This window comes from Sarcophilus harrisii, chromosome 5, assembly GCF_902635505.1.
Source record: "Sarcophilus harrisii chromosome 5, mSarHar1.11, whole genome shotgun sequence".
NCBI lineage: Eukaryota > Metazoa > Chordata > Mammalia > Dasyuromorphia > Dasyuridae > Sarcophilus > Sarcophilus harrisii.
The window spans coordinates 106624748-106647574 of record NC_045430.1 but is presented as its reverse complement, the minus strand read 5'-3'; the positions used below and the strand labels follow the sequence as shown (position 1 = coordinate 106647574).

Sequence of the window (22827 nt, the reverse complement as noted above, 5' to 3'; positions counted from 1 at the left end):
TGGAAAGGGGGTGGGGATGTGGGGGGCCCCCGGCCCACAAAGGAAACATCCTTGTGATTAGACATCCAGAAAGGGTGACAGACAGAACCAACTGAGACTAGAAATGAAAAGGAAGACTCATGAGAGACTGGGACTGCTGAACTCAAACAGTAGACTTTAATCCCTGAGATGCACTTGCACTTACTGCTTAGTATTTTTATCAATAAATAACTTGCAAGAAAATATAGATTTCTACCAACTTTGCAAACGACAAAAATCAGGGAAGGATAATTAACACGCTGTTCTGAGAGGCTGGAGCATTGGGCTAATTTTTTTTTCTTGAAGAGACAATGAGGGTTAAGGGACTTAGCCAAGTTCATACAACTAGTAAATATCTGAGGTTGGATTAGAACTCAGGTCCTCTTACTCCAAAGCTGTTCTTTTGTCCACTGTGCTACCTAGCTGCTCCTGGATGAATCTAATAAGACAACATTATTTTTTTTTCTTTCTTTTCTTTTCTTTTTGAAAGCTGATAAATCAGCAAGCATTTATTGAGAGTCTACTCTATGACTAATGCTATGCTAACATGCACAAGAAAGTCCTTGTTCTCAGGGAACTCACCATAAGATGACATTCAATAAGGATAAATATAAAAGCTTAATCAATGAAAATTAAGTGCCAACTGTGTGCCTAGGACTGTGCCTTTAAGATGTGGGATACCAGGAGAAAAAAAAGCACCCGTCAATCATAAACCTGAAACAATTCTTGCCTTCAGGGAATTTATTTAGTTTAAAAGAGAAACCACTGATCCCAACCAATACTAGATACCATTAGGGAGGAAGACATTGGGGGGAGAGCAGAAAAGGGCTCAGGCAGAAGGGGGCACTTGACACAGACTTACAGGACATTAGGATGACTTGCACCAAGAAGATCCTGGGGTGACATGTGACCTCACCTCAAGTCTTTGTAAAGGGAATAGGAAGTAGTCAATCAATCAACAAGCATTTATTAAGTTCCTACTATATACCAGGCATTGGAGATATAAATACAAAAGTGAGATAGTGTCTGATCATAAAGACCTTTTAAAATCCTAAGGGAATAATTAATATATTCACAGATGAGTACATATAGAAGGTGTGTGTGTGCATACATACACACATATGTGGCAAATACAGAAATGATTAGGGGAAGAAGCACTGATAACTAGGGAATCAAGCAAGTCTCGAAGGGAGCATCACTTCAGCTAAGCTTTGGGGTCTCCAAGAAATGGAGGTAAGGAGGATGAGAAGGATTGTGGGCTTAGCCGGCCACTGTGGGTGGTTAGGAATATTAGTCTGGTGGTTAAGGGGAGGATGGCTTGGGAAAGGTGAGACTGGAGGCAGGGAGGCTGAATCTAAACTAGAATGGTTGTAGTTGGAAACTGGTAGTGCAAGTGAGAGTCAAGAGCCAAGATTGGCTCCCAGGCTGTGAATCTGGATGACTGGAAGAATGGTAATACCCTGAACAGAAAGAGGGAAGTTAGGGGCAGGAAAGGATGGAGGAGTTCTGAGTAAAAATGTGTATGGCACACTGGAAATTTCAAGCAGTCAGTGGCAGGTATGACACAAGCTTAGGAGAGAAATGGGGAGACCTCCATCCAGGAACCCTTGCATAGATGTATTCTTTCTTTTTGGTCTTGGAGGGAAGAACCAGAACTAGAAGCAAGACAGAGACATGGTGTCAGGATAAACTTTCTAATAATTAGGGTCCATCCTAGCAGTAAAATGGGCTGTGTTGGGAGATGGACAGTTCCCCCTGCTTCAAGCAGAAGGTGGAGGTGAGGGAAACGTGTGGGACGTTGGTCTTTGGGATTCCTTCCAACTCTCCCCAAATGCCCTTTCCCCTTGGGGGTTTTAAAGTTAGAGATGAGATTGAGATAGAGATACTCTATGTCCTGGGGGGGCCGAAGCTGAACACAATACTCCAGATATGTTCCACTTGATAACTCTAAATTCATTTGTTCTAGATGCCATCCTTTTACTAATACAGCCTCAGGCCACTCGGCTTTGATCTTTGCTTGAGAGGGACAGTGTGGGGTGGTGAAGAGAACATTACACTTGGAGTCAGGCATGTGGATCCCTCCATTAGTTTGTGTAATCTTGGAAGGAAGAAATGAAGGAAGGAAGGAAAGGAGGACTTAAGAAATGTTCTTTTTTAAAGAACAAGCGTTTGTTGATAGTTTCTGTTTTTCTTACATTACCATAATATTCTATATATCCCTTCCTTTCCCCCTCCCAGTCATCTCATATGACTCATAGTATTTTCCCAGAGAGGAAAAAAAAGTCAGCACAACTAATGGGTACACTGACAAAGTACAAAAACATGTAACATCTGGGACCTCCCACAGCCTTGAGGGGGAAAGTTGGAGATGTCGTTTCTTTTCTCTTCATTTGAATCTTGTGTAATCGTTATAATTTTGGTTTTTTGTGCACTATTCTTTCCATTTACATTGTTGTAGTTGATACTTATGTTGTAAAATTATATTAAGCACCTACTATGGAACTGTGTTAAGTACTTATAGTACTTAGTAACTAAGAGCTATGTACTTTGCAAATAGCAACTCATTTAATCCTCACAGCAGCCCAAGGAAATAGTTACTGTTATTATCATCATTTTACAGTTTAGGAAACTGAGGCAAACAAAGTTTAAATGTCTTGGCCGGGGTCTCATAACTAGTAATTGCCTGAGCTGAGATTTGAACTTGACTCTCTGCCCAGCACGAAATTCATTTCACTGCTTAAATGCCTCTGAAAAAGCCACATTATATCCCCTGGGCCTCAGTTTCCCCATCTGTCACAGAATAACAACATTAGGATTGCATGTTTCACAAAGTTGTGAAGAGCAAATGAAATGCTCATAATTTTGTGTTGACTTTAAAATGAAATATAAATATGAAGTATTTGTGTTATATACCCAGCTACTGTACTTAGTCCCAGTTTGTGACTGGTTTTTCCTTTATTTATTTGTGAAACAAGAGCATGGTTGCCCAGTCAAGTCTGGCTTTTCCTGAACGTGTTTGGGCAAAGATAATGGGGCAGTTTTCCATGTCCTTCTCCAGCTCATTTTACAGATGAGGCAACTGAGGCAAACAGGATCACACAGAGTGTAAGTGTCTGAGGCTGGATTTGAATTCAAGATGAGTCTTTCTGGATCCAAACTCAGAGCTCTATCCGCTACAACCTCTAGCTTCCCTTAAATAAGGATCTCTCTCTCTCTCTCTCTCTCTCTCTCTCTCTCTCTCTCTCTCTCTCTATATATATATATATATATATATACATTTGTAATAGGCTATATTATGATTTCAAGGGACCAGAAATCATAGAAATATCTTACACTGATGTAGCACTAAAGTTTGCAAAGTAGTTTCCATGGATCTCATTTGTTTTTCACAACAATCTTTTGAGGTAAATGTTATCATACCTATTTGTGTTGAGTTAAATGATTTGCCTAGAGTCACATAATAAGTATTTGAGATGGTCTTCAAACCCCGTTCTTTTAGACTTCAAGTCCGGCATTATCCACTAGACCATGTTGCCTCTTTATAAAAAAGTTCCCATTCTTCCCCATCTTAGATATGTGATATTCTTTTTTCCCCTCTTTCTCTTTTTTTTTTTTTCTCCCGAGGCAATTGGGGTTAAGTAACTTGCCCAGGGTCACACAGCCAGGAAGTATTAAGTGACTGGATCAGATTTGAACTCAGGTCCTCCTGCTTCAGGTCTGGTGCTCTATCCACTGCACCATCTAGGTTCCTGACATGTAATATTGTACCAGTATTAGAATTCTTCCTTTGGGTTAAGTAATGATCCCAGTAAAAATTTAAAGACCTCATAAAGGTTGGCAAATCCTGTCATTTTAAATCATTGATACCTTAGTGTTAAAAAATTAGTTTTTTGGACAGATGTGGTATAAGGAGAATTTGTAGTCCTAGGTAGTTTTTAGAGTGGGAAAATCATAATATCAGCACTGTTAAAACAGTGAAATGAAGACTGTATGATTTATTTCCTTTGAATCTTTCCTTGATGGTAGTAGTAACAAGGAATTCTCCTCTAGCCTCACTTTAACTCCAAAGCATTCTTTTCCACCTCTCCTTTAATATCTCCTGGGGTTGGGACAGACTTTAACTAGAATTTCAATTCCCTCTCTCAGGTTACAAATTGTTTATCCCTCACTTTAAAGCTTTCCTTCTCTATCCCTGAGTGACACTTGTCTGTAGATAATAGTATGTCACTGTATTAATTATATAGCAAAGGATTAGAATAACTAAGTTTCTAGTCAAGGAGCACTTATCTCTTGGACTTATTGTGGTTCCTTTCTAAAAGACAGCAGAATCCTCATTGTCTGACTGAAGTCAGTCTGCAGACACCTAGATTTCTATTTTCATTGCCAGTCATGCAGCTGCTGTTTAGTTCAATCTTATCTGACTGGATTTGGAGCAAATTTAAGGAATAAAATAGGATTTACTAAAAATATTAAAATATATACGGTCTATAGTGAGCTAATGAATTCCTTCCCTTTGGGATCTCCTCTCTTAATTCATGATCACTCCCCACATCCCTAGATTTAAATACAGTATACTGTCATAAAAATTAATAGCTAGTAATTAATTTATTGTATATAATGTAACCCAGTTCTAGATTTTGCCCACAGAAGTTTAACCATAAAGCAGTGGGAAGATAAAGACTTGATATGCTAGATAGGTTGGTCTTATCCATTGTCCTAAGTTCTGTGGTCACCCTGTGACCCTAAGCTTGAGATCTAGGAGTCTGATTGGACTAAGAAAGAGAAGTTAATATAAGTGGGGGAAGCAAGACACCATCACAAGCAAGTGAATATGAAAGAAAGTCATGGAAACACAGTAGAAACTGGGTCAGTACAATTACCATTCCTTATCTGGGACAGAGAAAACTAAGTGTAAACTCCATCCAAAGTAAAATCTACATTGTTGATGGAATGTGGCTAAAGAGAGATTATGGGACATTTCCTTCCATCCCTTCACTCTCACTCTCAACATCTTTTTCCTTTCTCTAAGGAGAGAACTAAATGTGTTTAGATTTCTTGCTTTCCTTTGGAATATGGAAATGTTAGCTTTTGATCCAATATTGATCATTATAAACCCAAACTTGTTATTATTTAAGGTTATACACATAGATGAAGAAAAGAGAATCTCATCTCTTATTTTAAAGACAAGATTTTGGTTCAGGTATAATGGAACTGACCTTGGAGGTTCAAGACTATATATTCAACAAAGACAAGCATATTAGATGATTCTAATGAATGCCACAAGAGAAAGAAAGGTACTCTTGCTCCTATCCCTAGGAAAATAGTTCTGGTAAATAGAAGCCTTATAGATTCAGGAACAAGTGAATTAAAGTGGTAGACTTTTTTCCCCCTTCCATTGGAAGAAAAAGCAATCAGAGTTTGAAAGGAAAAAACCACACCTTAGAGAGAAGTGCAAGGGAAGTCCCAACCATACTGGGCAGTAGAAAATGACATTAATTGATGTTTTCCTGGTTCAAGGCTCACTTGGTTATAGTGATATAATGTAAAAGAAAATCCAAGAAAATCTGAAACACAAGGCTATGCAAGGGTCAATGTTGTCAAATTATCCGTGCATATGTTTTGAAAATAAAAATTTTTTAAAATTAAAAAAAAGAAAGAAAATCCATCAAGAATTCTTCTATGGACACATCTCCCTACAATCATCTCCTAACTTGCTTCAGCATGACCTCCTAGATCTTTGAATATGTTTGGGAAGGGTTCCCAATCAGTTCATGAATATACTCACTGCTCATGGAAAGGAGTAAGAGAAGGGAAGAGAGTATATATACTCCTTACTTCAAGATTTGAGATAAATAAAAAATAAATATTTATTATAAATAAATAAGCAGAAAATACGGTAATGGAAATTGGTTTCTCCCCTTTTCTTTCTAATAGGATTCATAATGTCTTAGCAATTTATGATTGTGTTTCTTCCTCATGGCTCCTTTCTCTATCCCTGCTCCAGGATCAGAATCTCATCCACAGCTAAGTGTGGTGGTGATGAGGTCCTGGATAGCTACTAGGGCATTAACCTGACAGCCTGATCACCTCAGTCTTCAGTGGATCTTTTGTTTTTAAGTAAGTCTTTTGTTACAGTGGACTCTGGATTATAGTCTCATACCTGGTGGAGATCTCTGGATACCTTTATTGTATCCAATCAGAAAGCTAAGTTATGATGTTAAATCCCTTTCCTTTATAAAAAAATCTGCTCATACAGCTAACTTCTCTTGAAATTCACTACACATTTAGCAGCATAATAAAACCTTTGCCCCTTGATTTAGAAGATGTCTAAGCCTACAAATTCTTTCTAATTTCTTTGTGACACCGGTGCATAGCCCCAGTATGCTTTTGGGGTATTACCCTATACCTCATCATTTGGTGGCTACACCCCATAATTTTGGTGACCTGGTATGAGAATAGTCTGACTGCACCCTATTACCTCAACCATGGTCACATGCCTATAATTCTTTTTTTTTCAGTTTAATATCCTTCTTTAAAAATATATATATTTTTAGCTTGTTTTTAATAACATCATTTTATGAATTATGTTGGGAGAGAAAAATCAGAACAAACGGGAAAAACCATGGGAGAGATAAAAAAACAAAACAAAACAGAAAAAAGAGGTGAACAGAGCATATCTTGATTTACATTCAATCTTCTTAGTTCTTTCTCTGGTTGAAGATGAATATTCATAATCCTAATGGATAGGTCTCTGAGGCTGGTGGATTGTTTGGGCTTGATTTTGCTTGAAGTTTTGAGCTGGGGTAGGGCTAAAAGTTAAGAGAGTGTTGTCCCTAAATCTGGTAAAATATAAGGAGTTCCCAGGAGGAGGGACCATGAAAGTTACTTAATGAGGGACAAAACTTCCCAGGTCAAAATTGGAAAGGATCAAAGCATCTGTGCTAATCTGCATTGAGATTAGGTTTCCGAAGAATGGCTGTACTTTCAGCAAAGTGAGAAATTGGGAGAGCTCATCTCAAAAATAATAATAATAAATTCTCATCCATAATGCTGGTCTTACTAACTAGTCATTCATGCCTAATCTGATCATCGTCATCCTCTTCCTTATGAAAGCTTGGGGGTCCCAAACCAACTAACTTTCTTCAATTGAAGAAAGAATAGAAGTCATCTCTATTGTCAGTGTGTAGGTCTTGTCCCCCTTCATTTATCATATTGCTTCAGGTCCCTGTGGGCACTTGCAGGAGGACAGTATCTGCTGTCCTTTCTCTGAGGGAGAAAGGGCAATGGGAGAGAAAGGCCTTGCTTGGGGTAGCTCATAAATTATCCTGTTCTATCTTACATCAAAGAATCCTCCAGGGCCTCAGGATCCCCACAGAGAAGAAAAGACCAAGTTGAAGGAGTAATTGTGTTTGTAAAGGGATTTCCTCATAGACTTCTCCCTTCAAAAATGCAATAACTAAATACTTTGCCTACTAGCCTCCTTTAAGATTCAATTAAATCCCTGATTTTCACTTTTTCCCCAATCTCTCAAAATTCTAATGCTTTCCCTTGGTTAATACTTCCTATTGATTCTATAAACAGCTCACTTTGCATACATTTAGATTGTAAGCTCCTTAAAGGCAGGAGGGATTTTTTTTGGTCTCTTTTTGTATCCCTCAATAGTTAGCTTGGCTAGTTACTAACGAGTAGTTAGTATTTAGTAGACACATACTTAAATGTTTAATGATTGAATGGAACCTCCCTCTGGCCCCCCCAATTTGCCTTTTTCCCCCTTTTCTTCCCCAAAGAACAAAAGCAAGAAGGGACCAGCTAGGCTTTTGTTTTTAACTCAGAACTGGCTGAAACTGAGTGTGTATTTGGGGGATGAGAGGAAGGACTTTTGGATATGGATACTTCCAGACAGACTAAGGAAAAACCAGGGGAAACACACATCTGTAGACTTCCATGGGCACATGGAGCCTCTATTTCTGCATCCCAAGCAGCCAGCCCCATGCTGACCGTCTGCAAATAGTGTTAAACCCAACAGCATGACCCTGATGCTTGCCAGCAACACTGACCTGACCTCAGCCAGTTCCCTTAGTCATTCAACAACCTTGGAATGAATATTATGATGGATAATATAGTCGGTCACTAAACAGATACTAAGCTCTATGTGCCAGGGACAAGAAAGGGTTTATATTCTAATAAGGAAAACAATCTACAAGCAATTGCCTACTTGCAAAATCTATACAAGGGAAGGTGGAGGGGTTGGGCAGAGGAAGCTGGGAAAGACTTTGTGTAGAAGGAGGGATTGGAGCTGAATGTTGAAGGAAGTCAGGAGGCAGAGACAAAGAGGGATCTGCCCACCCACAATGGGGAACTGCCACTGAAAATCATGGAGTCAGATGTCGTCCTGTCCTGTGTGAAGAAGAGTAAGTCCATTTTCTAATACAAAGATTAAGAAAACAGGAAGGTAGGGAGGAGATGGGACTTATGAATTTGTGGAAAGACTTGAAATTTTATTTTTTATATCTAATTTTATATTATATATATATATATGTATATATCTGATTTTATATTTGTCTTGGAGATAATAGGCAACCATTGGAATCTAATGATGTGATGGATGGCACGGGTTGACGTGACCAGTGTTTTAGGAACGTCACTTTGGTGGGTGATGAATGTAGAGACTTATAGTCAGGCTCAGCCACCGGAGGGCTAATGCAATTATAATACAGTTATGGGATGATGAGGGCCCAAAGGGTGGCAGGTGAGTAGAGAGAAGGAGCCATATAAGAGAAGTTTTTGTTTTTGTTTTAAAATAATAATAGCTTTTTATTTTTAAAAATACATGCAAAGATAGTTTTCAGCATTCACCCTTGCAAAACCTTGTGTTCCAAATTTTTCACCCTCCCTCCCCTTCTCCCCGAGACAGCATGTAACCCAGCATAGGTTAAACATGTTTCCACTTTTATCACGCTGCATAAGAAAAATCAGATCAAAAGAGGGAAAAAATAAGAAAAAGTAAGCGAGAGAACAGCCCCCAGCAGAAAAGGTGAAAATCCTGCGTTGGGATCCACATTCAGGCCCTGGATGCAGACGGCTCTCTCCATCCCAAGTCTATTGGAATTGGTCTGAATTGTTGCAAAGAGCCACGTCGGTCAGAGCCGACCATCACCTAACCTTGTTGCTGTGTACAATGTTCCCTTGGTTCTGCTTCCCTCACTCAGCATCAGCCACGAGAGAGGTTTTGAGGGAACAGAAATACAGACTAAGCGCTTCCGTCGGTCCCACCGGACCAGATCTACCTGCTTAGTCGTGGTCCTGGCGGAAAGCGCAGGGAATGAAGGAAAACCAGGCTTTTGTCTTTAAAGTCTTAGGGAAGTGAGCTGTGGCAGGAAGGGAGGTAGGAGGTGAGGAGGAGGATGAAAGGGGAGGGCGAGCAGGAACCTGGGAAGGGAAAGGGTTAAGGGAGTGGAGTGGGGGTGGGGAGAGCCAGCCTATGGCAGGAGGACACACCTGTGTGGCGGCCCTTTGCGGGCGTGGCCCAGGTGAGCTAGGCAGCTGGAGGGAGGCGGCTAGCAGAGGCCCTGATGCTAGGCCTATGGACAGAGGGCTGCAGGTTCTCTGTCGTCCCCTCCTGACCCCGGAAGTGAGGGCACTGTGGGGTCCAGAGGCAGGTAGGTGAGGAGGGCAGGGCGAGCGGGCAGGCCCGACTGGCCGGAGAGAGTGCAGGCTGAGGGGGCTCAGAAGTGGTGGGCGAGGAGAGTGGAGAACAGGCCTCAGGCCTCGGGAGGGAGACAAGGCCTCGGGTTCCTGGACGGCGGGCTCTGCGTTTCGGTGTTTTATGATGTCTCGGGAAGGCGCCGAGTGGGGTTGGGGGAGAGCCTCAGAGAAAGCCCCCCGCCGAGCGTGCTGATGGCGAGGGCCGGCGCCTCCCTGCCTTCCCACCGAGGGGCGTTCGGATGGGCTGCCCCGGGCCTGCCTCCCTCGGGCTCTCCTGGCCCGGCCTCGGGCAGGTGGGACGGGTGCCCCATCTTACCCAGCAGTGTTTGGGTGCTGCTTGGACGTCTCTAATACTGCCGGGTAACGATGGAGCTCCTTTCCTTGTGACGCCTCCTATGCCCACTGGCACCTAGCAATAGGATTGCCAACAGCCTCTTTTCCTGCCCCACCGGGGTCCAGGCCTTTCCTCTTGTTGGCCCCCTTCCAGAGCGGCTGTGAGACCCCCACTCTCCTGCTGCCCTCCTGGGATTGGTCAGGGCCCCCTCCGAGGCCTGTGGTTGGTTGAGCCGTGGATCTACAAGCCGCTACCGACCAGGAACTCTCCAGGCCGAGTGCTTGGGCTTTGCTTTAGTTCTTCCTGGAGAATCCCAACGAGCGAAGGGGATAGAGATGCTTACTGTGATTGGCCAGCTCTGGCCCTGGCCGTGCCCAGCTCTGGGGCCATCTTCCAGTGCAGTGTTGGATCGTGTAATCGTGAAGCTTCTAACACTGTCTGGTAAAGATGCCCCCCGGGTTGGTTCTCCCTTCGGTGACGTTTGACCTGGTGATCTCTAGGAATCCACTGAAAGATCCCTATTCATCTTCTCTGACCTTCATCTTTTAGTGTTGGGAGATAGGGATTGGGGTGTGCTCAAGATCTCAGCTGTGGGGCTGCTGGAACCATCCTTGGAAAGACAAGATGGCCACTCCGGGGTGGGGCAGGACTTTGCCTCCATCTTCAGCTGGAATCCTCCCCTGTATTTACCTCCTCTTTCAAAGGATCCCCTTAGCTCTTTGTTGTGGTAAAGGAACTTTTTAAAAAGAACCTTAGTGGGGTTGGGGCAGCAGGCTGGGGGTCCTCTAGAGAGTGCTAATTCTAGTTTCTGTAAGGGTATCTAACTTTATTTTTGCGAGTATTTTTTCTCAAGAAATACAGGTACCGGTCCTTGAAGTGGAAACTCAGATTTGATAAACATCAGCGTTCCGGTTGTAGGGGAGAACATTCCCGCCAATTCAAAGATCTTCAGTTGGCAGAGATGAGGTCAGGTTAGCTAGTGAATGGAAACTGGTAGTTAAAATGTTCTAAGACTGTTGCCAAGATGAGCTGTTACATTTCCTGGAGGCGTGGACTGGGTACTGGACCAGGCCAACGAACATCAATACTTAAATAATTGAGGACAGATCTAGGCTTGAATGACACTTGAGGAGGGATGGAGGAATGATATACATCCCTTCTGAATATGAAATCTCATTTTCCTGGGGAAAGAACTTTAAACTGTGTAACCAAGCAAAGTCATTCTCTCAAACAGCGAAACATTCCTAAGAGAACATGGACAAATAAATCGTTGGCCTTCAAGGTTCCTTCATTCAAATTGACCACAAGGTGTGCTAGAACCTCAGGTTCAGGCAGGTGACCTGGTCTTTGATATTGATGCCCCACTTTAATTTTATTATCTGCAACTTTACCCCTCTCAAAAAAGCAAGTCTGCACTGAGCTTCTGCACTGTTGCTAGGCACTGAGCCCACTTCTTTAGCCACCAAATGAAAATATTTCTATGTATTCTGTGGGGCTGTGTTGAAAATATTTGCTAATTTTTCTTTGCCAAGGAGGTTGGAGACTATTGTACCTTAGGTGGGCTGTGCAGAGAATTGTGATAATTCTGATGAAGCCAACAAATTTTATTTCCAGATTTCAGATTTGGAAGTGGGCTCAGAAAAAAATTACAATTTGTGACCAAAATCCCCTTCTTTTGTTTCCAATAATCCTGTCTGATGGTGAGGCTGCCAGGCCTTCTCCCCGGTGGGTGGTATAGGTTTTAAGGTATCTGGCCAATAACATGGGGCAGCTCACCACTGGCCATTGCTGGCCACGTTGCTGCTATTCATGCACGAGAAAGAAGTCGAGCAGCCGAGGGTGGTTCCAGCCCCAAAACCAGGATCTGAGTTAAGGAGCATCGGGGCCCAGGCCTCCCCTTCCTGGATCGCTCTTTTAGGCCTGGGCTGACTTGTGCCCCCCTTACTGAGATCCCTTCCTCCGGCCCCCAGCCCAGGCCGGACTCTGCGCCCCCCCCCCCCTGCTGGTGAAGCGAAGCAGCGCATCTGGGTCAGCCCCGCACCCAGTCCTCATTGGGGAGGAGACCAATAAGATCGCAAGCTGCAGAGGGTCCCACTGAAGTAATAAAAATTTATTGAGAATTCCTGGGATAGCTGCTCTCTCCTCCCGGCTTGGAGGGAAACCAGCGAGAGAGGAAATCACTGAGAAATCACACAGTCCTTATACCCCAGGCCCCCAGCAAAATATGGGGAGGGGGATTAGGGAAAGGAACATCTGTCAGTCTTCATTTATCCAACGAGTATGGGGGGGGAGGAGGGGCAGTGAAGGAAAGTCACATGATGGTGGGTGAGGGAGGTGGACCCGTCTGCAGCCCGTCCAAGACTAACTCAGGGAGGAAGAGATCAGCTTGCTCTGGAGGTCAGGAAGTCTCTACTTCTTGCCTTTGATGAGGCTGTCACTGTGGACAAGAGAGTGTGGTTGGTCTAGTGGGAGGGGGGCCAGCCTCAGGAGTTATTCCCAAGCCAGGGTCTTAGCCCCCAGCCCCCCATCACCCCTGACGCCCACTCCCAGCCACAACTTACCTTCCTCTGTAGGAAGCGTGGAGGAAGGTGACAGACATATGGAGAAAAAGACATGATTTAAGGTCCTTTGGGCTCACACAATACTTCTCTTCCACCCCACACCCAGCAGCTCTCCCCTGACAAAACTAAGGACACCTGATGAGTGATGAGACTAGGGCTTGACCCTGAAACTAAAACTCCCCAACTTGTTACCTCTCCTACCCCTGCCTCCCCAAGTCAGTGATCCATCCAAATCTTCACTGGGGCAAAGATGAGCTAATATCCTAAGGAAGCTCCCCCCCCAGCCCAAGGCTTCCAGCAGTTCCCCACTAAGTGAGTGGCCAGGGCTCTTGGATGGGGCCCTTGTGCATGAGGGGGGCACTTCTCACCGGGTGAAGCTTTCGTCCTGCAAGTTCAGCACGAGGTTGTCAGCAGTGAGATAGATTCGGTTCTGAGATGTGGCGATCTGGAGCCAAGGGAAAGCCATGAGCCACTGGCCCCAAGCTCATCCCTGTGCCCTGTCTCCCCACGGGCCCTCCAGGCTCTCCCCACTCACCGTCTTGGAGATGTTCTGGGCAGCTCGGATTTTACGCAATTTTATGTAGCCAGGGTTCTTGCTCAGAGCTTCCCCAAGGTGAGCAGGTGGTTAAGGAGACACAGAAACAGCCAGGCCCGACCTCACCACCCTATCCTGCTTCTCCTTCCTCCCTCTCTGGGGCTGTCAGATCTAGGGGTTTGCGCTCAAACGCAGCCAGTGCCTCTGCTTTGGCCCTGACCCCACCTGTGGGCCCCTGCTTGGTATAGCTGCCAGGGGCTGAAGGCAGCCACTAGGAACCAAGGGGGCCGAGCATGATGTTGATCTGCCTTTTAGCAGGAGTCCACGCCTCTGGCACCCCCACCAATATTTCAGACCCCCATTATCACAATTCCTCTAGCCTCCCCCCTCCCCCCTGGGAGTCAGGAGTCAGATGGCACGGAGGTCGCATTCGCCTTGGAGTCATCACCCAGCCAGCCAGGGAGGAGGAGTCTCTAACCGTCAGGGACCGACTTCTAACACGTGGGGATATCATCTTGGCAGCCTCAGCTTCACCCTCGGCTTGTACGATCTTTTGCCTCTGCTCCTGCTTTGCCTTTTCTACCAGAAACTGAGCCCTCTGGGCCTCCTGCTGGGCTGTGGTGGAGACACACAAACAAGAGGCATCATGGGCCGGCCTTCCCCCATCCTGGGCGGCTCCTCCCGACTGGCCTCTTCTCCCCGTGGGACTCACCCACTTGCTTGGCCTCCACTGCAGCCGTATACTCCCTGCTGAAGCTCAGCTCTGTGATGGCCACGTCGTCCAGAATGAGGCTGAAGTCCTTGGCCCGCTCGGTCAGCTCCCGCCGAATCAACAAGGACACCTGGGGGTGGGAAGGCGGGGATGCTAAAGGAGGGACACTGAGGAGAGGCTACTGCCTCACAAGCCATACCAGAGAGGGATTAAGAACCCTCCCCTCTCCCCCCATCCACATCTGGCTCCTGAGTGTCCTGTCATACGGGTGCTAAGCTTGTATGGAAGCCTCCAGTTTGGGGAGGCCTAAGCTTTTTGGGGCTTATGTCCCTAGTCCCCGCTCTCCTGTTCCTTCCCACTTGCCCAAAGGATTCACCAGTTTCCAAGAAGCCTCTGTTTACAAGTGGAGGACCTAGCTACGCTTCCCTAGCAGGTGGCCCTGGGCAGGTGGAGGGAGAGGTCAGACCTGGGCCCGCTGGGTGATGAGCTGGGAGGCGTTGAACTTGGCCACCACGCTCTTGAGCACCTCATTCACGATAGAGGGCAGCACCCGCTCCTCATAGTCCAAGCCCAGGCGCTGGTACATGCTGGGCAGCTCCAGGGCATTGGGTCGGGACAACACGCGCAGGGAAATGTTCACCATCTGAAGGTCTTGGCAGGAACAAGAAAAACCATCAGCCAGGGCCGGCTCAGACCCTGCCGCAGGAGCCGCTCTTCTGCTCCCTGCCTAATGTGCCAGGGACACCAAGTAGGCAATCCCTCGGCTCTCAGCTCCACACAATACAACTGCCCGCTGGACCAGACTTCATAGCTCCCTGGTCAAGAGAGGAGAAAGACTCCCTCCTTCCTTACCCAGACAAGGTCCATGAGAATGAGCTGCCATTGGCCAGGGAGCGCACCTTTAGTGCAATGAACTCTGAGCCAAGTTTGGAAGGAAGGCAAGGGAGAAGGTACAAATGTATTCATTCCAAGACATTAACTTAGCACCCGATGCCAGGTCTTTTATAACTCTCAGGACTTGGGCAGGAAATAAGATGGGTACACAAATGCAAGTCATGCTCAACATGTACCATTGCTGTATAGATAGCATTGTGAAAGATCCCAGCAGACACTGGCGAAGTCCCTCCAAGCCCAAGGCTGTAGGGCTGACACTGACTGGATTAAACTAAGTCACTGGAGACGATGTAAGCAGCGAGCCCCTACTCTGCACAGAAAGCTGGTGGAGTTTCAGTCAAGAGCACAGGAGGAAAGAGAGAGCAGCCACAAGGAAGAGTAGTCAGATTTGGCCTCAAGCAGGTCCTAAAGTTCACTTTAGGAACTTATCCCTTGTATTTCCTTGTGCAGGGAAGTGCTTTGCAGACCTTAAAGTACTGCACAGTGTGAAATGAAAAATTTAAATGGAAAAGGGATAGGAGGAATCATCGCTGACATGGAAGCAGAGACAGGAGAGAAATGCCAGGGTGTGCTGAGAATACATGGGGCTGAAAAAGGGGTAGGCAGATTCAAAGGTGCCAGCCTGGTATTAAATGGAACTTATTATTATTCAGCGATAAAAGCTCATATTTATATTATGCTTTAAGATTTGTTTTTTTTTTTTTTTTTTTTTTTTTTTTTTTTTTTTTATGCTTTAAGATTTGAAAAGCACTTTCACGTTTTAACCTCAAGGTTAAAACACAAGGTTGTTTGTGAAGGAAGGATTATTGTTACCTTAATTTTATGAGGAAACTGAGGTTCAGAGGGGTAACTAAATGACCCAAGGTCATTCAGATAATTAAATGAGGTACCATTCCTACTTCACTCTATCCAAGTTCAATAATGTTTTCATGGTGCCTAGTTACTTTCTCAGGAGGCATTTGAAATCTTTGAGAAAAGAATGATCTGTATCAGTGGAAGGTACTCTAGTAGAAGCCCAGAGTTTCTCTCTTTGAGAAGAAATGTGAAGGCAGGAAGGCTTGTGTGAAGGCCATCAGTCCAGGCAAGCCTAGTTTAGAAGACTTCTAACTACTATGGAATAAGAACAGAAGAGAAGCAAGAGATCTCCTGCAATTTAGTTTGATAATTAATTTGATCTGAAGAGGAAACCTGGTTAGTTTGAACTTTCTCTAAAGCTCAGAGAACATGAAGGAAAGGGGAAGAGCATATGACAGAGTGAAGTCCTGGCCTGGTTATCAGAAGACCTCAGGGCAAATGTCACAACCCCTGTCTCTGTGTAATGAAGGCCTGCACTAGATAAATCTCTAAGGTCCTTTACAATCTCACTAGTGCAGGGCTCACCGGAGCCCGACATTGGTGAGACCCACCCAGCTCAGGTTTGGGAGTATAAAGTTTATTCTGTGGATAGCTAGGAGTCAATGAGTTTCTGAAAAGAGAATTAACACGGTCAGTGCCTTCTGGAGGAGGAGAGGGCACCAGAAGCAGGGAAGGCTAGCTCCAAATTAACGTTTGGAAAATAACAACCCAGCTGAGAGGCGTAGATGTCCTGAAAGGACAGGAAGACCCCGAGGCTGGTGATTGGCGACAAGTGTGGCTCGGGCAGATGAGGAGCGTTAGAGAAGGTGCTGCCTGGTTTCCATGTGGTGCCAGCCTCTCCCACCTTCACCTCCACAATCTCTTGGGGTCCCACCTCCTTCCCCGCCCTGCCTCCGGGTGCTTAGACCCACCTTTGGAGCCTGTGGGAGAAGAGATCTTGCGGGGCCGGGCACGAATGTCATAGATGATGGGGTACTGGAACCAGGGGATCCTGGGGGTGAGGAGGGACGGGGAGAAGCTGGGTCACGGGCAGCCCGCAGAGGGCCCGTCACCCCGCACCCCTCCTGGCCGCCTGAATCCCGGCAATCCCCTCCAGCTACGAGACAAGGCCGAGGAGACCCTGCACACCGGCCTCGTGCGGCCCTTTTCGGGGGGCGGTGGGAGGCGGGCGCGGAGCCCTGCGTTCCGTGCGGCTGTCCCGCCATTTACCTGAAGTGCAGTCCTTCCGCGAGGATAGTGTCCTGCTGCACACCCCCAATGCGGTTAAAGAAAATGGCTCTTTGCCCACCTTCCACTACAAGGGGGAGGAGAAGGTTGAAAGGGGTCAACAAAGAAAGCCAAGAGCGGCGGCCATCGGCGGGGACGGAGGGGAGGGGGACGGGGCGGAGCTGGGCAGCGGCAGGCGGGCTGGGGGCCGGCGGGAGGGGGCCCCCCGCAGGAGGAAGCGCAAGGGCGGGGCGGGGGGCGCCGGGGGCTCAAGGACGGGTCAAGTTCTCGGGGCGGAGGGGGCGGGGCAGCGTCCACGTGGGGCTCCTCCTCGCCCTTCTCACCAGTGAACACCGACTCCCGGACTCCGTAGGCCACAGCCCCGGCCCCGAGCAGCAGCTTCAGCGCAGTGCCCATGCCTCGGGGCCCGGCGGGCAGCCGTCCCGCGAAGTCCTTCAGGTTCTGGGCCATGTTTGCTTCCTGGCGCCGCCGCGGGGAACTAGGCCGGGGATGCCACCCGCTTCTCCCCTGCCCTTCCGCAGTCCCCGGCCCCGGCCCCGGCTGGTGCTCCTTCTAGCGGGATCCGCACCCCCTCACACGAGGATCCGCTCCCTGCTCGCTCCTCCCAGGAGAAAGGGCACCGGAAGAGCGCTCTCCCCTAAAGTGTCCCCCTATTTCCGGAGAGGACACGAACTTCGGGCACCGCCTCCGCGTGATCGGAAGTTGCCCCACCTCCTTCCCTGGCCCAGTCTTCCGGGGAGCGCACCTCGGCTATGACATCGTTCTCTCGGTTCGCGTGCCCTCTTCAAAGATGGTTAACAGGAAGTCACAGAGTCCGGGCGGAAGTCGTCTCGTTCCCGCGCCCGGTTCTGGAGAAGTATCCTGGGTAACGTTTACGTCACTTCCTATTCTGTGCCCGGTTGCAAGATGGCGGCGCCCAGTGATGGTTTCCAGGCACGTGAACGGCGCATTCGGGAGACGGAGCGAGACTGGGAGGCAGCAGAACCCAAACGGCCCCGTCTCGGAGCGGGGAGCAAAAGCGGAGGCCGGCGACTCGTAGTGGTGCTGGAAGGGGCCAGCCTGGAGACCGTCAAGGTGTCGTATGAGAGTGGAAAGAAGGGGAGCGGATCCCGGGCGAGGGGAGAGTAGGGACTGTTTTCTGTAGCGGGAGATCCTCCGATGGAGGAGCTTGTGTGGCTCTTTATGCTCTTTCCCTGGGAGCTTTCCCTATTTTTCTCATCTGCTCCCCTCGCATTGGGGAGGGGTAGCGTCGTAGAGGTTCATTTCCCCGTCCTCCGCCAGCATAAGACCCGAGTCCGGGTCACATTGTCATGGAAAGTTGCCGGGACTTTCTCTGGGATTTAAGCCATTAGGACAATTTCTGCCTCTCCCTCTTCTTTCCCACAAAGTTAGAAAGACCTCATTCTAGTCCTGCCCCGAAAACAAGGCTTTGTGACCGTGGGAAATGTCGCGGGAACTTTCCCCGCCACGGGCATTGAAAGGTGGCTGAGGGGCCCCAGGTTTCTAAGCGCCGGGGGAACTTCTTTAGACCACGAAACTTCGCCCCCAAAAGTCGCAGTGGCGTAGAGAAATGAAAACCTTCCTCCGATTTGTATTCCTAAAACTGGAAATCTGCTCAACCGTCTTTTCTCCTCATATCTAATGTCTGTGTTGATGGAGATGACGGGCGAAGAGGGTACTATGTCCTTTTTAAATCTCTAAATTTTCCCCATAATTTCCTAACCTCTTGCTGCCTTTTAATTGTAAACACTTGGTAGTTTTCTTCAGTTTAAAAGTTAATTTGGATTCTTGTGCATCACCTTCCAACTATTACTTTGAACAAATGGTTTTAGCGAAAAGAACTTTGGGCCAGGTAATTGGTTTTGGAGAAACAGGGCTAGATTTCTGGCAAGTCATTCATTTTTTTTTGGGGGGGGGTCCCCATCCGGTTTTTTCCATCAATATTACTACAGAGATCCTTTTATAGATTCAAGTTTATGACCTTGGGCAAAGATTAAATGAGATGATGCAAGTCTTGAACACTGCAAATAATATGTAAAAAAGTGTCATTTGTAATCCCCTTAGTCTACTTATCCATCGTTTGTACCACTTTTCTAAGACTCAAGTTCTCTGCCCCAATCTCCTTAAATAACAATATCTGGTGTCTTTTCTCAATTTTCAAATCTATCAGCTTCATTCAATACTATTGAATTACTCTTAGGGTAAATTCGCACTGGGTTCCCTTTTTCTTGTCAACCTCCCTTAAATTTATTTGTATAACTGATCACAACTATAGGCTTCAGACTAAGAAGGGAAATTATTCTCTGAAACATACTGACACGCTCTTAAGACTTTGCAATTTGTTAGTACAGTTTAAGAAAGCCCACTGTCCTCTCCATGCCACAATGAATCAGAATATTTTTAATGACTTTTTAAACACGATTTGTAGGAAGACTGGACATAGGAAAAGTGAGCTATTTAATTCACATATACACTGCCCTTTTCTGAGCCATTGAATATGGCCCAGTAATTTAAATAGGATGTTCCCAAAGACATGTGAAATTCAGTATATTTATACAAATACATGTTTAGCTTTCTTCCTAAGCTCACTTCTCATCAGCATTCTTTTCAGTATCTGAGATTCGTGATCCAAATCACTGTCCTATATATTTTAAATCACGTCTTTGCTTAGTACATGATATTTCAACCCAAATAAGGGACTTTATGCTTTTTCCTATTAAATTTTATGACTATGTAGTAGGATTTTTCTGTCTGCAGATCTGATTAGGTTGCTGTTGCTCAAGTCTTTTTGGTGAGGCAATTGGGATTGTTATTTGCCTGGGGTCCCAAAGTGTAGGTGTAAACTTGGGTCCTTCAGATTCTCAGCGAGTTCTCTGCAATAACTAGTGCCTAGCACCCAAGTCTTAATGAATTGCTTCCATTTGAATTGTCTTGGGAAGATCATTTGGCAGGACAAGATGCCAGGTTCTGAGGTCCTTTTTCAAACTAAATTGCTAAGCATTTCAACTCTTGCTGCAGAGAACACAACTCCGTTGGACTGGCCAGTGTTTGAATGCCAGAGGTTCTTTTATGTCACATGGCAAGTGCTCACAAGGTGGCCAGAAAAAGCAATACAAAGTCTCTTTAGAATTGTGTGACATGGAAGACGGGGCACACCATGTTGGGTAGTCCTGTACCACTGTCTTCCATGTCCATGGGTAGTCACCCAACATGGTGTGCCCCATCAGAGAAGGTGATGTGCTCTATTAGCAAAGCAGAATTGAATTAGTGGAGAAGGAACATGAGATGCACAATTATTAATTAATTTGTGTCCTGTTTGTGGCAGTGCATTTCCAGTGTGTATTGGGTCTCACCAGCCAGTTAAGCACATTTGTAACTCACATAGTGATGTTGTTTTGGTGGTCTTTACAGGACTTGAATGTGTTTTCTGTTTTCTGATTTAACCATAAATACATAATAAATACATAGCTTTTATTATTGCATCGAAAGGACAGTGAGCTTTCGGGATCTATTTGCTAAAATATGTCCAGGCAATCAGCCATAGTATCTCTAGAAGACCACAGTTGTGATCATCTGGTAGATGGAGCATCCAAGACTTCTTTTTTGTTGGTACCCTCAATTTCTAAAACCTTCAGTGACTTTCCTTATTGTGGACACTCAACAGTCCTACATTGTATTAGTTTGAGGTAATAGGAGAAAAAAAGCTATTGACCATTATAAATCACCTAAAAAACAATCAGCTCTCCTTCACTGAAGGAGGACAGATCTGACAGTCAAGTGTGACTCGTCTTTAGATTGTTTTTAATCATAAATTCAGACTTGCGTTCTTTAGTTCAGATCCTCTCCAACTTATTTTAACACTACTTAGTGCTATTAATAGATCCTTTTTTTTTCCCTCTTTTGGAAAGTGTCCGACACTTCCCTTATTTTTCTGAATACTGAAGGGAATATATCCTATTTGCCATAGGTGTTTTAATACTTAATGATTTTCAGAGATTGCCTAGATTAAACTTTGTTAAAAGGAAGAATGAGTTCCCATAGAGAGATGGGATTAACAAGCCCAAGGTCATTTATGTGTTGATATATGTTGAACTGGGATTTCCCATTGTATCAGACTACTTTCCTAGATTACAGAAACTTCCACCTAGTTTCTTGCATCTGCCACATTTAGCAGGTAGCTATTTTATGGCCAGGGGCTTTCACTTTTTCTACTTTTCTCCCCTTATCTACTCAGTAGACTTTAAAATACATGTTCATCTTCACTCCTCAAAACCTCATCACACTGAAAACGGCAATTTTGCTGTACTTTGGCAGCTTTTGCTTTTGTTGTCTCAGATAACACTTGACAGTTGCAGTTAAGAAATGCACCTTAATCTAAATGCACATGGGGCCAAATTTAAATATTTTAGATATTTTAAAAGATATCTTTATCTTTGCATTTAATTTTTCAAAAAGGATGAAGCAGACTTCTTTCCCTTCCCAGGTAGGAAAAACTTATGAGCTGCTCAACTGTGATAAACACAAATCTATACTTTTGAAAAATGGACGGGACCCTGGAGAAGTGAGACCTGACATAGCTCACCAGGTAACCTCAGGGACAGGTTGTATAGAATACTCAAGACTTTACATGTTAAGTGCTACTACTGTCTGTGCTTCTGATTCCTGATTCCTGTTTCTCCCAGAGTTTGTTGATGCTGATGGACAGTCCCCTGAACCGTGCTGGCTTGCTTCAGGTTTATATCCATACTCAAAAAAATGTTCTGATTGAGGTGAACCCCCAGACTCGTATTCCTCGGACCTTTGACCGCTTCTGTGGCCTTATGGGTGAGTCAAGTTGATTTTCTCTTTGACACAATTCAAGAGCAACTTAGTGGTAAGAGAAGAGATGGAGTGGAACCTAGCAGGATGGCTAATTCCATGTGAGTAGAAACAAAAGTAGTTTCCCTTCTAGGCTCTTCTAGGATAGTTACAGATTTGATCAGATAATAGATGGGAGCAGAGCCTTTCAGAATCTGACTGCAGAAATGTGTGGCACTCTTTCTTACCAAGAAAAGGGTGGGAGGTCTGCTTTGGAACTAATTGGAATTATGAGGATGCGGGATGGCTTTGAACTCTCCTGTTTTCTAATAGTTCAGCTCCTGCACAAACTCAGTGTTCGAGCAGCTGATGGCCCCCAGAAGCTATTGAAGGTAAGAACTTGATCATTAGTGGTATAGAGGGAGAAGAGAATGTCTGGGGCATCCATCTTGTTTTCTTAGACTTAACTCTTCTCCTTAGGTGATCAAGAATCCAGTGTCAGACCATTTTCCTGCAGGATGTATGAAGATTGGCACTTCCTTTTCTGCCCCTGTTGTCAGTGATATTAAAGAGCTGGCTGCTGGTGGTGACCCTATTGTCTTTGTTGTTGGGGCCTTTGCGCATGGATCGGTAAGAGATGGTTCTGGGACTGGCATAAAATGGCTTCTTGGGAATATAGTACTTTTTTTGGCAGCCATGTTAGAATTGTTTAGTAAAGTCAGCAACAGAAGCTAGAGTAACTAACTCTGGTTATTCCCTTCCTGGTAGAAAATCGTTTTTTTGTATAGCTACATTGTTCTTCATGTTTTTTTGGTCAATGTGGCTTCATGTTTTTTTGGTTTTTTTTTTTCACCTCTCCCTAGGTCAATGTGGACTACACAGAAAAGATGGTATCCATCAGCAACTATCCCCTTTCTGCTGCTCTTACCTGTGCCAAACTCACGACAGCCTTTGAAGAAGCATGGGGTATCATTTAACAGCAGATTGCCTTGCCTAAGACTGTTTATCACCTTGAAAGCCATGGAATTGACTGCTGGACAGTCCTGCTTACGGGATCCTATAGACACTTCATAAAAATTTTTTTTTTTACAAATAGAGAATGAGTGGAATTCCCAATTTTTGTTCCCTATTTAAAAAGAGAATGAATCTGTGGGATACTTAAAGACTGATTATCCAACAATAAGGAAAG

The 22827-nt window shown here is 45.4% G+C and overlaps 2 protein-coding genes and 3 non-coding genes across 5 annotated transcripts; 3 read left to right on the top strand and 2 right to left on the bottom strand.

Annotated features, from left to right (window-relative positions):
• Window positions 1-9971: 9971 nt before the first annotated feature.
• Window positions 9972-10121, top strand: MIR200C (microRNA mir-200c). The gene has a single exon (NR_105733.1). It is a non-coding gene; the product is annotated as a microRNA mir-200c (primary transcript).
• Window positions 10122-10386: 265 nt separating this feature from the next.
• MIR141 (microRNA mir-141) lies at window positions 10387-10536 on the top strand. Its single transcript, NR_105734.1, has one exon. It is a non-coding gene; the product is annotated as a microRNA mir-141 (primary transcript).
• Window positions 10537-12146: 1610 nt separating this feature from the next.
• PHB2 (prohibitin 2) lies at window positions 12147-17540 on the bottom strand. The gene is made up of 10 exons (XM_031938249.1): window positions 17165-17540; window positions 16824-16908; window positions 16526-16605; window positions 14332-14516; window positions 13866-13995; window positions 13665-13768; window positions 13154-13231; window positions 12987-13063; window positions 12619-12624; window positions 12147-12494 (listed from the first exon to the last, which is right to left on the bottom strand). Exons 1-10 carry the CDS (start codon window positions 17289-17291, stop codon window positions 12467-12469), a joined length of 900 nt encoding a protein of 299 aa, XP_031794109.1. The 5' UTR covers window positions 17292-17540; the 3' UTR covers window positions 12147-12466.
• On the bottom strand, window positions 13317-13605 carry LOC111721087. The gene has a single exon (XR_002770449.1). It is a non-coding gene; the product is annotated as a small nucleolar RNA U89 (small nucleolar RNA).
• A 163-nt stretch (window positions 17541-17703) lies between the features above and the next one.
• On the top strand, window positions 17704-22827 carry EMG1 (EMG1 N1-specific pseudouridine methyltransferase). Its single transcript, XM_003771231.4, has 6 exons — window positions 17704-17915; window positions 21325-21426; window positions 21524-21665; window positions 21972-22030; window positions 22119-22268; window positions 22502-22827. Exons 1-6 carry the CDS (start codon window positions 17748-17750, stop codon window positions 22613-22615), a joined length of 735 nt encoding a protein of 244 aa, XP_003771279.1. The 5' UTR covers window positions 17704-17747; the 3' UTR covers window positions 22616-22827.

What these genes read in the sequence shown, in the direction of transcription:
- PHB2 (XM_031938249.1), bottom strand. Translation starts at nt 17,291, where the DNA reads ATGGCCCAGAACCTGAAGGACTTCGCGGGACGGCTGCCCGCCGGGCCC. An exon ending in CCGGGAGTCGGTGTTCACTG is followed by an intron (nt 16,909 to 17,164) that starts GTGAGAAGGGCG and finishes TCCCCCTTGTAG; the next exon opens with TGGAAGGTGGGCAAAGAGCC. An exon ending in TCATCACCCAGCGGGCCCAG is followed by an intron (nt 13,996 to 14,331) that starts GTCTGACCTCTC and finishes TCCCACCCCCAG; the next exon opens with GTGTCCTTGTTGATTCGGCG.
- EMG1 (XM_003771231.4), top strand. Translation starts at nt 17,748, where the DNA reads ATGGCGGCGCCCAGTGATGGTTTCCAGGCACGTGAACGGCGCATTCGG. An exon ending in CCGCTTCTGTGGCCTTATGG is followed by an intron (nt 21,666 to 21,971) that starts GTGAGTCAAGTT and finishes GTTTTCTAATAG; the next exon opens with TTCAGCTCCTGCACAAACTC. An exon ending in GCCCCCAGAAGCTATTGAAG is followed by an intron (nt 22,031 to 22,118) that starts GTAAGAACTTGA and finishes TCTTCTCCTTAG; the next exon opens with GTGATCAAGAATCCAGTGTC.